Source organism: Leptodactylus fuscus, chromosome 2 (genome assembly GCF_031893055.1).
Source record: "Leptodactylus fuscus isolate aLepFus1 chromosome 2, aLepFus1.hap2, whole genome shotgun sequence".
Taxonomy (NCBI): domain Eukaryota; kingdom Metazoa; phylum Chordata; class Amphibia; order Anura; family Leptodactylidae; genus Leptodactylus; species Leptodactylus fuscus.
Window position 1 is genome coordinate 233,522,490 of NC_134266.1, and position 12,514 is coordinate 233,535,003.

Consider the following 12,514-nt stretch of genomic DNA (forward strand, 5'->3'; position numbering starts at 1 on the left):
CCTATGCCCACTTTATGGAAAAAAACACTTTGTGGACCAGTGAGGTTTTGAAAATCGCAGCATGACAATGATACCTATGGAAACCCCGGCATTTTCCCCATAGGTATAACAAAGTCCGCAGAGGAAGCCTCTGAACTGTCCAAAGCACTGCAGGATGCGTTTTTTTTTTTTTTTTTTTGCTGTAGGACGTCCCGTGGGACCTTAAACATACGTCCATGGTTAAGCCATACACCACATATGTGGCTCTAGAAAGAGAGCTAAGCAAAGCTTATCAAAGGCAAATGGGTACAAAACTCATCTGAGCACCACTACCCCTTTGTGTCAGAGACTGGTGGGGGTCGGGTTGATGTAATAAAGGTTACACTTTAATAACCTTAAAAAAGGGTTGTCCAGTAATATTTATGGGCTTTTTTTAGGACAGACCTCAAAAATCTGTTTAATGTGGCACAAGGATCAGCTGTTTGGGGCCAATTCTGACACCTATAGGAGGGATGTTCCTCAACTACAAAAACATGGCTGCCATTGTTCAAAATCAGAGTTGCAGGTTAATCCCACTGAAGTAAATAGGGCAGGGAACTAAAATATTACACAACCTGTGGACAGCTACAGTATAGGTGGTACGTCATTTTTGTATTCCTAGGTAACCCATATTGTGTCAGTCTTCAGGAAATATATTCTTATAACCTTCCAGTCCACCCTAAACTGCACTGCTCGCTTAATCCACCTCACCCCCCGATCTTCATCAGCTGCTCCCCTCTGCCAATCCCTCCACTGGCTACCTATAGCCCAGCGAATTGAGTTCAAGCTACTAACGCTAACCTACAAAGGCATCCACAACCTGTCCCCTCCATATATCTCTGACCTCATCTCCCGCTACCTGCCCACACGTAACCTCAGATCCTCCAATGACCTCCGACTCCGCTCTGCTCTCATCCGCTCCTCACACAACCGTCTCCAAGATTTCTCCCGTGCATCCCCCATACTCTGGAACTCCTTACCAAGACACATAAGACTGACCCCCACAATCACAGGCTTCAAGAAGGCCCTGAAGACTCACCTATTCAGGAAGGCCTACAACCTCCAGTAACACTATCACCGCACCGCCATCTGTACAGTCTCCCCCTCTCCTTCTGTCTCTACCCCCTTCCCCCATAGATTGTAAGCCCTCGCGGGCAGGGCCCTCTACCCCACTGTGCCAGTCGGTCATAGTTAGTATTATATCTACCTGTATATTCTGTGTATTGTATGTAACCCCCAAATTGTATGTAACCCCCAAATGTAAAGCACCATGGAATTAATGATGCTATATAAATTAATAATAATAATAATAATAATAATAATAATAATAATAATAATAATAATAATAATAATAATCCCATAGTAAGAGTACATCCAGGACAAGCCAAAACCAACAAATGTGGTGGCAATACATCAGTATCAGTTTACACCTCTATAGTAAAGTTTTACACATACTTTACTTAAATGTATAAGAGAAGAGAAAAAAAATAAGACTAAGCACTTACCTTATACAAAACATATATAAGTAAGGCGAGCAGCAGCAGGCCAATGAGGATGGCCAATATGATGATCCACAGAGGAACGCCGTAACTACTCTCTGCTTTCAGCCAGTGAATGGTTGTATTAACCTTAGAAAAATAAATATGAATTCAATTGTATTAAAACTAAGTGGTCACATCAGGAAGAAGTGTCAGATGCTACTCGTATGCTCTTTTACTACATAGGTGAGTGGGGGATGAAGCACTTTTGTAAATTCTAGAAACAGCAGCATTTCACACTGTTAGGCTGGGGCCTCACGTTGCGGAAATGCAGCTTTTTTTGTTGCAGATTTTGTTGTGTTTTTTTTGAGCCAAAGCCAAGAATGGCTACAAAAGGAATGGGAAATATATAAGAAGTTCTTATACTTCTAACTTTTGATTAATCCATTCCTGGCTTTGGCTCAAAAAAATGCAACGAAAAAAGCTGCGTTTCCGCAATGTGGGGATTCAGCCTTAGGGTCCATTCACACAGAGGAAAATGGTGAAGAATTTGGTGTGGAATTTCAGCGCTGAAAAAAAAGCAGAAAAAAAAAAAAAGCCTCCCTTTCTTCAATGGGTTCCTTTTTCTGCTAGCAAAAAAAAATAATTAAAAATTGGGACTAACTTACATAGTTCTGCAATGTGTGAAAATACCTTTAGTAATATAATATGGTATACAAAGGGTCTCATGAAGACAATCCCTTTGATACCTATAAATACACCTAACATGGCTTAGACATGACAGACAAGAGAGTGTCGACTGTGTAGGGCCACTCGTTCATTATTGCTATATGTCGGCAGGGGGACATCTGGTCAGAGGTGGCCTCCATCTGCAGATTATAGATCACTGCTGATCACTGGGGGTTAGAGCAGGGATCAGCAACCTTCGGCACTACAACTCCCAACATGCTGCATTTACTTCCACAGGAGTTCCAAGGACAGCAGAGCAAGTATGCATGCTGGGAGTTGTAGTTTTACAACATTCGGAGTGCCGATGGTTGCCTACCCCTGGGTTAGAATATAATGAGTTCCCAATTAGAAATGGGTTTGCACAATTTTTAGCAATTATTCTCAATTTACCTGGTGTGTTCCCTGAGGATACGATGCAGGTAGAATTTTGTAAGGCAGTCGATGAATTTGATACGCTGCATCACACTGCAGCGCAAAGCCTTGGTTCTCATGCTGAAAAACATGAAAAATTAATGTATTAGATAACTGCAAATCAACAAATATACATTTAGCATTTTATATACAGAGCAACGAGACTTGCTAGCACTTCTATACACCAAAGCTACTTGATACCTCAAAATGCAGAAAGAGGGATATGTGCATATTTTCCACTAGGTGGCAGTAGAATCTCAAAATTATGCAATTGCTATATATTGCTTTTTTTTTTTTTTTTTTTTTTGTGTGTACATAAAATAAAATAGGGGTGACAAATATAGTAAACACATTACCACATGCGAGACCTGGAAGTGGTTACCTGTAAGAAGGTCCTGGCCCAGATACGAAAATGAACCTTAAGTATGGCTCGTCGCTGCTTCTCCAGTGCCCCCACATCACAGCGAAGGTGGAAGCAGTCTGAATGGGGTGGAGTACATTTCTGTAAAGAGATATGGAGAAGCCATGGTTATGATACATCTACTGCACAGTTCTACGTTACAGGAGGGTAACTTGAAGCTCAAACTAGAATACATATTTTGTAACAGCCACTATAAAGTAGGATGCATTATCTATCCTCTCAGATGGGACAGATGGATATCTCAGGCACCCGCAGGCTACAAAACACAGGCGCAACCACAACCTGGACACCCCTTATAGCTACAGCCCTATTAAAGAAGTCTTGTGACAGGTTTACATGCGTTAAAAGGAATATTCCCATGTTTGAATATTTTGGCATATTTCAGTAACCTGCCATTAGAATCAGACTGGTGGTGGTCTAACTCCTGGGACCAGCCCCAAGACTGAAAAAGAAAGCATCTAGCATATGAGGATTGGTACGGACCCATCAGCAAGTTCATCAATTGGTTTATAATATCAATGAGGGCAATTATAGCAGGTTTATCACTTAACATTGGAATTGGGCTTTTACATAGAAATAGGTTTGACATGATTTAGTGAAAAGTATGGGATGATCTTCAGGAATAAAAGTAAAATTTTACTAGAAGATGCGATCCTCCACTTGAAACCCTTGATGTGTCGCGACGCTCTACATGATGGCCGGTTGGATTTTGCTCTGCCGATGAATACTAAAAAGGAAGAGAACGTCAGATTGATTTAAAAAAAAAAATATATATATATATATGTAGTGATTGATGGTAAAGTATACATGGCTGTAAAGGTGATCCTACACCTTAGGCCTCATGCACATGCCTGTAGTAGTTTTTTGTAGTTGTCTGTAATTGCGGATAGTATACGGAGTCATTCATTTCTATGGACCCCATACACATATCTGTAGTTTTTACAGATCACCGTACGGGTTACATAAACCACCTACAAAGCATCGAGCAGATTTTGAGGCGAATACAGCCTCAAAACCCTGACCATTTGCCTATGGAAGATTTTTCTTTTCCACCTTATGTTATGTATCCTGGTCTCTTTCAGAAGACCACACCATAGAAGACCCCTTCAATGCAATTTTTTTAGTGGCAGCGTTAAAAACCTCTTGCTATATGCAAGTTTAATCTGGGAAGGGTGTAACTCTCCTGAGCTCAGAAGAACTTCATTCATCTCCATAAAGATGTGACATTTTACACACAAAAACCTCATTTTCCTCACCTGCAACTGATGTGGGTTGACAGGCTGATTTGTAGTACAGTTCCCCAACCCTTGGACAGAATAGTTCATGACATACATCACTCGATCCTGGTTGTGAACCATTGGGCAGTTGAGCGTTAAGACACCATGATTGATGGAACTTGGCCCAAGATTTACCAGCTGGAGACAAGAGAATTAAAAATTAGGATTAGGACGGCGTGCGCTTGTGAGCTGTGTGCTAACATGTCAAGTCATTTCTCATCCTTGTCTAGGACAAAACAAACACTGCCCTCGTACCTCGTACACATGGTTAACCTCTGGACCCGCGTCTTCCACTTGAATGACCGGTTTGTTTGCCTTCCAGTTTGGGAGCGGAAAGAGCACAATGTCGGGTTTGGAAACCCTGCAAAGAAAGTAGAAAAAGCATTCACTGCTGGTTCTGGGTAACTTAACTACGTATTACGTATTAAGTATTACGCTAATATCTGTAAGGCTACAGAGCAAATAAATCTGGAGACTCAATGCTCATTTGCCTGACATGATCCAACATTCATGTTTAATTTGATGGGAGGCGAGATAAGCCATGGCCAGTCAACTGAGAAATCTAGAAACAGTGATGGACCATTAAATATGGGATATTTTATCATAGAAAACTAGGAAATGTTATAATGCAATGGTTTGCTGGACCTCACCATGAATTGGATAGGTAAGGTTCTAACTGCTGGGACCCCCCTTCAAATCAATCACGAGAACTAGGGTCCCGTATGAGCTCTATGAATGGAGTGGTAGGTCATGTATATACACCATCACTCCCATTGGTCTATGGGACCACCAAAGACAACACAATCTCCATCACTGCTACTAGAACTGAACTACTGAGGAAAAGTGCACGTAGAACCAACACCTTGAGTGATATTCAACAAAGAGGACTCTATCAAACTGTGCGGGCCCCAACAGTTGGAAGCACACAGATCATACACTTACACTCAACTCATATCTACCCTGTGTATAGGGGATGACTTGGAATTATCAGAATACCCTAACACAATAGCCAAGTACTAAAGGTAAGGCTTAGGGTAAGTTCACACGAGGTTTTATGGTTCGGAACCTGAGGCGGAGGCCACCTCAGGTTACGGACCAAAATACGGGTAGCTGCGACTGGATGCTAGTACACTGCATGGTGCCAGTGCCCAAATGAATGGGCCTAGTTGGGAGGCGAATTGGCCAGAAGAATGAGCATCTTGCTTTTTCCGGGAGCTGGACCACGCGGCTCTCTGAAAAAAGAACTGACCGGCCCCCATTGATTTCAATGGGAGCCGTGTTTTTGGTCAGGATTTTGAGGCAGATACGGCCTCAAAATCCTGACTAAAAAACCCTGTGTGAACTTACCCTTAGTTTGCCTTAAATATCCAGTGTTCTTCAACCCATTTTTTAAACAGCTGAATGTCATCCATACCAAAGACCTAGTTCAGTTAAAAATTCATGAAAATTCAAAATTTTTAACAATCTCTAATATTCTCCTAAATATCAGGCCTTTTCTGTCCTACACTCGACATTATCCATTTTTGTCATCGTGTGCGATTTAACACGTTGTGGTCAATCTTATGAGACGATTTTTAAAAAAGGAAATGGCCTTTCACACATAATGGTAGTCTTGGTAGTCTTTTACAGTTGGTTGGCTAACAACTTATTATCAGTGGCAGGAAGTTTGCTCTTATCAATTGAATAGCAGGTGACTGAATTGCCCTGAGGAAAAGCTAAAACCTAATGTGAGCAGCAAAAACAACAAACAGAGCTTTAGCCATAAAAGGGACAAAACAACAAACCAAACAACCGCCCCCTTCATGAGTTGGAGGGAAGGGAAAATAACCCCCATCCCCCAGCAACAGAATACAAGAGCGCACATACTGTCCTAGATGAAAATTTACATGTTCAGTTTCCCAATTATTATTCATACTATTAAGCATTTTGCTTTGAAAGGTTTTTTTTTATCCATTTATAACTTGTCCTAAGAGATTCTAAATTCCTCATCCATATGCAGTCTTAAAATAACGTCTAATTTGACTTAAGATGGAAAGCTAGAGGGAAAACTGGAGGTCTGCTTTGTACAAATAATCTAAAAACCGGTGTACAAGACATCAGAAAAGTCACAATTTTTTTTATTGTAAATTGGGGTTTTTCAAAAACAAACAAAAAAAGTGCAATTTTTTTTTCCTGTTTTGCCACATTTGTTGCAGGGGTGTGTGGAGTGGATGGAAAAATTTAAAATCATTTCCGACCTTAATCATCCCTGAAATCTACGCCATCTACAAATTGTCATAGATCGCAATGTGGGCATTGTATAGCCAAGCACGGCGTGCACCTCTTCAATAAATGAGGTGCAACTCTAATGCAAGGAATATGAAAACAGACATTGAGGCTTGTCATGTCCAAATCCTGACCCGGAAAGCTGAAGCAGATCTTGCTGAGTAAGGGTGATCAGTAGTACTTTTGGCCCACAGGTACTGTGACTGAATTAGCTGCAGAATCCAGGGCAAGATCGAGCAGGACACTTCTGTCAGTATCCTTTAAAAATATAGGGGTAAAAAATCCGCCCATTGAAAATAATGGGACACAGATCCCAGCCAGAATTTAGAGACCATTTTGAGGCAGAATACTCTTCAAAATCAGATCTAAATTCTTCCTTGTGATCTCGTAGGTTGCAAAAGCAAGCTGCACATGCAGACAGACATGGCCAAAGAGTAATCCTGCTTAGGATCACTTGTATTTAGCATTTTCTCTCAACCAGTCAATCGTGAGCCCCTAAGGTCATCTCCACCTGTCAGATACCTGGATGTCACGTCACATCAAGGGAGTCATGATATATTGAAATGACCATCATTATCTAATGTAAACATTGACAGTCTTTTGCTGGAGGCGCAGGATACCTTCTCAAACTATCAGGATAAGCTTCCTAGTATAATAAGCTTCCGATCATAATCTACTTACAGTATTATAGCAGTACAATGAATTACAGCTCCTAGCTGGTGTACATTTCAGTTTCTTAGGCACATATCTTACATTCTGTGCACAAGTTATTAAGAGGAAAGGACATTAGGCATCTCTATAGTGCACAATAGATGAAGACTGGTGTATGAAAGACAAGTCTTGATGATGATAATAAATAAATAATAATAATAATAATAATAATAATAATAATAATAATAATAATAAATAAAATCTGGCTCCAGCTATCAGGATTTTCTGTATGTTCTTGAAACAGTCTTGAACAAATTCTGCCGAGACCATAGGGGTTAATGATTTGTTCAATTTTTAGTTGACACATGATTCACACTACAGTTAGCTGTCCATTGTTCTAGTCCTCCAATGGACCAGTCAGACCAACCACAAAACTAGCAGTGACGCTAGGTTCACACCTACGTTTAGCACTCCGTTCTGTGCTTTCCGTCTTCTACATGCAAGACGACGGAAAGCACAGACCGGGTCCGGCCATGAGTGGCAGCAAGCGTTTTATGCTCTCCGCCACGAAACCGGGTTTTTTAAAATCGGTATATCACTGAATGAAAAAAGGGGGACTGTGATAAAATAAAAAACTTTTAATAAATATTTATGATTAAAATGTTTTGTTTTGTTTTTTTTGTTTTTTTTTAAACAAACAACGAGTGGTCAAATATTTTAGTCACACTTTCAAATGAAAGACTGACTGGTGTAAAACGTTGACGGCATACTATCTGTACACCCCTTCTATTGACATATGGGGTAACCTGATAAGTGGTAAGGAATAGGAATATGGCCAAAATATATCACACTCGCACCATATGTACTGTCAGTAACTTTCAGTATCAATAGCTGGCCCTACCTCCCTAAACCACAGATAAATTGCATGTCAGCGGTAGCTATAGAGTGGTGAGAAGTACTATAATAGTGAAGCTGTGAGCTTCGGGTGTAGTAGAGTTAGCGGAGCAATCAGCACGCGCATGCGCAATTGCTTCCATGTGTTCTCGTGGTTACAATGTTTGTATATATGCTCTATCGCATGTTGAGCGTATTACGCATGCGTGGAGGAGTGTCCACAGCAGTGCCTCGATTGGAGGCTAGAGAAGAAATGGGAGGAGCCTGGTCTTTAAATAGTGGAGGTCTTTCAGTGTTCGGCACCGCCGGTATCTGAGCGGTCATACTGCATGTTTATTTGAGAATGAGATTAGCCCCTGATGATTCTCTAACGGAGTAGAAACGCATAGGGCAGAAACAATTGAAAGACAGGGCTTATTTAGCTTCATGTCTGTGTTAGCATCACCATAAGGAGTATCTTTGACCCAAGTCAGATGTTCATTAGGTATTGATTCCTGTTGGTGTGGCAGTAGGCCGGTATCCTCAGGATAAATGCTTTGATGAAACATTCTGTTATCTCTTGAGGTCTAGCCACACTATATCGTTACTCCTATGGGCTGTGCTAGGACATGCAATTTATCTGTGGTTTAGGGAGGTAGGGCCAGCTATTGATACTGAAAGTTACTGACAGTACATATGGTGCGAGTGTGATTATATTTTTGCCATATTCCTACTCCTTACCACTTATCAGGTTACCCCATATGTCAATAGAAGGGGTGCACAGATAGCATGCCGACAACGTTTCACACCAGTCAGTCTTTCATTTGAAAGTGTGACTAAAATATTTGACCACTCTTTCTTTGTAAAAAAAAAAAATTTTTTAATCATAAATATTTATTAAAAGTTAAGTTTTATTTGATCAGAGTCCCCCTTTTTTCATTCAGTGATATACAGTTTTCAGGTGGACAATATATCTGTATATTTCAGTGATTTGTTTGTTTTTTTTAAAAAAAGTACTGCATGTCCGACTGTGTCTGATTAAAAAAAAAAAAAAAAACGGTTTTGCGGCGGAGAGCATAAAACGCTCACCGCCGCTCACGCCCGGACAGCTTTCAAACCCATTCAAATGAATGGGTATGAAAGAGTCCTGCAGGTTTCCGTCTCCTGCCTCTATTTTGTGCAGGAAACGGAAACCTGCAGAATGGAGACCGGGATCAGATGTGAACGAGCCCTTAGCTAGTGCATCTTTAAATGGTAACAATGCTTGTGGGCTGACTTGGAAATTGACTTCTTTACCACCACTGTCAGTAGATGGCGCTGTTCCTATATAACAGGTGTAGGGAACGTACGGCTCTCTAGCTGTTGCAAAACTACAACTCCCAGCATGCATACTTGCTCTGCTGTTCTTGGAACTCCCATGGAAGTGAATGGAGCATGTTGGGAGTTGTAGTTTCACAGCAGCTGGAGAGCCGAAGGTTCCCTACCATGGCTATATAAGGTTAGAAGTTCAGAGAGTCATTTTGCTGGATCTATATGAATAAATTAAATCCAGCCAATTTCTACATAGTTGTCCAATTGTAAAAGCATTTGTAGAAATTAAACTTGACTTAAAAGAATGTTGTGACGCTTTAAGCACAATGCGCTAACTTACCCCAAGAACGATACAGTTGTATATGCCTCCACATTGATGGTTAGCTGCACAAGGTCACTTTGGGAGTTATTTGCATTTTTGCTGTAAAAGAAAATGGAATACAAAAAGATGTAACACACAATATAAGTTACAGGACTGACGGTATAAGGAGGTCAAGGAATGCAACAGGAGACAGATGCCAAAACCTTACCTGCGAATCTGACAGTCAAACTGTACTTTCTGACTGGTGTCTCGAAGATGAGGTACAGTAAACCTCAAGCCACCCCACAGCTAGAAGATAAAAAGAAACACTGACCTCAAACAACCTCTGCAAAGCACAGTACAGTGAAAAAAAAAGAGCATTTAAGTTATGAAGGTTACATTTAAGAAGGTTGAAATTTGGGGAGAAGTTATTCCACATGAAAGATATATACATTAAGATATAGGATAGATCATATGACTGCAACTGATATACCGCTGACACTATTCTGAGAAAACTGAACAGACTGAGCAAGCTTAAGAAGAAATTGCATCATAATGACAACTCCCTTGCATTTGGCCTATTAGACCATATGGACGTCATAGAGAGGGGTCCCTGCTCAGTACCCTTTCCGTATGATTGGATTTTTCTCAAATAGTGGCAGCAGTGAAACCTAGCTAGAGACTAGGTTTTATTAGTCAGAGCAAAGCCCAAATGGAAAGCATGGCTCCTTTTGTGGGGACTTAGCCTGACCACACATTAAAGAGGATCTGTTACACGCCGAGGCATAGGCTGAAGCTCCTGGCCCCCAATGCACAATCTGTAGTGGGCCCCCTACTGTCACAAGCTGTATTTATTATGTTTATGGCCAGTTTTAGAAATCTTATTATGGTGATCCAGACTATCCAGTGTCTGTAGGTTTGGCCAATTTATGCACATAAAATGTACATGGACAGCTTTGGCTCTCATGAGGTTGACATACTTTCTTAATCTGTTTGGAAACCTGTGCCTTCCTGGCAGATATTACAGCATACATTTTAAGATTCCAGCTCTCGTGTGCATTTTATAAGTGACATTACGGGGACAGATATGGGGAGAACCTACCACTACACAATGTTTTAAGTGTATTACTTGAGCTGAAAGGATTAGTATCTGGTCAGATCACTAAACTAAATAATGACAGAGGTATCCTTCCATAGCATTCCCTTGGATGGACAAGTACAGACATGCAAGTCACTAGAGGATCAAATTTATGTAACAATTTTGCGACATTGTGTCACAAAGTGATGTCTTATGAATGTCCATGTGCCACTATCCAGTTATTGTCATGTGCAGGGCATCTTTTCAAGATTATTAGCATGTCAAATATTGTATTGAACTGGTTGCATGTAAAATTTGAGTCCTTAACCACTTCTGTATTGTCAGGGGAATGTTATAAGTGGACAACCACTTTTAGGATTCACAGGTTTCTAAGGAAGTACTTGTCTGTAGATGGAAGTGGTTAGGAGATCCAGATTTCTCTCATCAGGTGCTCATACATAAGAACAGTCTAAAACATGTTTATCAACATTTTCAAGCAAAGTGCCCCCTTCCCTAGTGAGAAAAAAGTCCCAAAACTTCAATGAGCACCTCAGTCCATACTAAAGGAAACCCTTGTGTTTCTAAAGTAATGGTGCTTATGGGCTTGTGCTGGCACCCGGGATATGCAACGTGGCTGAGAGCCACTGCAGACTGTGGGGGTGTACCCCCCTGGGGTATCCGTACTGCAGGTTGCGAACCACTGATCTAGAATACTTACATTAGTCATAGGTTTCATAGGGTTTCCAAGGTCACATATGGCAAAACGAGTTTCATCTTGTAGCTCGTAGCGACAGTTCACAACAGAGGGGTTCTGTGGAGAGAAGTATAAGAAAGGTTATACTACATCCTTTTACTCTCCCTACTGTAATATTATAAAATATTTCTAAGGAAACCGGTAATCCATGTTGCTTTCCTATTTACACTGAATTAAGATCTGTGTCAATATGAGACCCACAGTGTTCTATAGCAGATTTAGCATGGAACTGCAGCAAGTTACTGCCAACAGATTAGCCCCACCGAAATCCATGGCAGAAATCAAGGGTCAGATGAGGATTTCAGCCACAGTTTCCATGCTGCTTGTGCTTGTAGGAGATGTTATATTAAAATAATCTTGACTGCATTAAATAACTTAATATTGGAGAGAGTTGGCAATGCTAAGAAACTGTTCTGTGTCAAAGACATTTTTAATAAACAACATCTGAAGGGAAATCATACTTTTCCTTACACTGGTATGTACTATTACACAATTGGAAGCTACAGAGACAATAAAAAGATGGATACAAAAGGCCCTTACTTCATTTCTCAGAATGCCGCTGTATTCGGCCTCCGGGGGTAAGATGACGTAGAGCTCGGCCTCATAAGCACCACCTTCTCCGTCATTTACAGCATTAAACAGTAGGACCAGGGAGTTGTCTTCACCAAGATACACAGATTTTCTATCACTGTAGTAATGAAGTATAAAATACATGTAATATATTTGTACAAAAACAAATTCCACCAATTTTTAGTAATACACCAAGAAAAGTGACTCATAAGAACACGAGACTACAACCAGGCTGAAGGATTACAAGAAAACACCCAGTAGGAGATACACTTCCTCTTATACTTTTACAGAACATGAATCACTAAGAAATTCTGAAAGTCTACCAAGAACCAGGATTTCAGCAGGGGCGTAACAAGCAACCAGCAAATTCCATTGCA

General features: G+C 40.7%; 1 protein-coding gene across 1 annotated transcript in view; it reads right to left on the minus strand.

Annotated features, from left to right (window-relative positions):
- The window catches only part of ITGA5 (integrin subunit alpha 5), a 72,071-nt gene that overhangs the window by 3,244 nt on the left and 56,313 nt on the right, over positions 1-12,514 (minus strand). The window contains exons 20-29 of the mRNA XM_075265783.1: positions 12,108-12,255; positions 11,532-11,624; positions 9,965-10,044; positions 9,775-9,855; positions 4,590-4,695; positions 4,314-4,472; positions 3,698-3,784; positions 3,019-3,138; positions 2,616-2,717; positions 1,524-1,646 (exon numbers count right to left, since the gene is read on the minus strand). Coding sequence (XP_075121884.1) covers positions 1,524-1,646; positions 2,616-2,717; positions 3,019-3,138; positions 3,698-3,784; positions 4,314-4,472; positions 4,590-4,695; positions 9,775-9,855; positions 9,965-10,044; positions 11,532-11,624; positions 12,108-12,255 — 1,099 coding nt within the window. The remainder of the gene's footprint in view (positions 1-1,523; positions 1,647-2,615; positions 2,718-3,018; positions 3,139-3,697; positions 3,785-4,313; positions 4,473-4,589; positions 4,696-9,774; positions 9,856-9,964; positions 10,045-11,531; positions 11,625-12,107; positions 12,256-12,514) is intronic.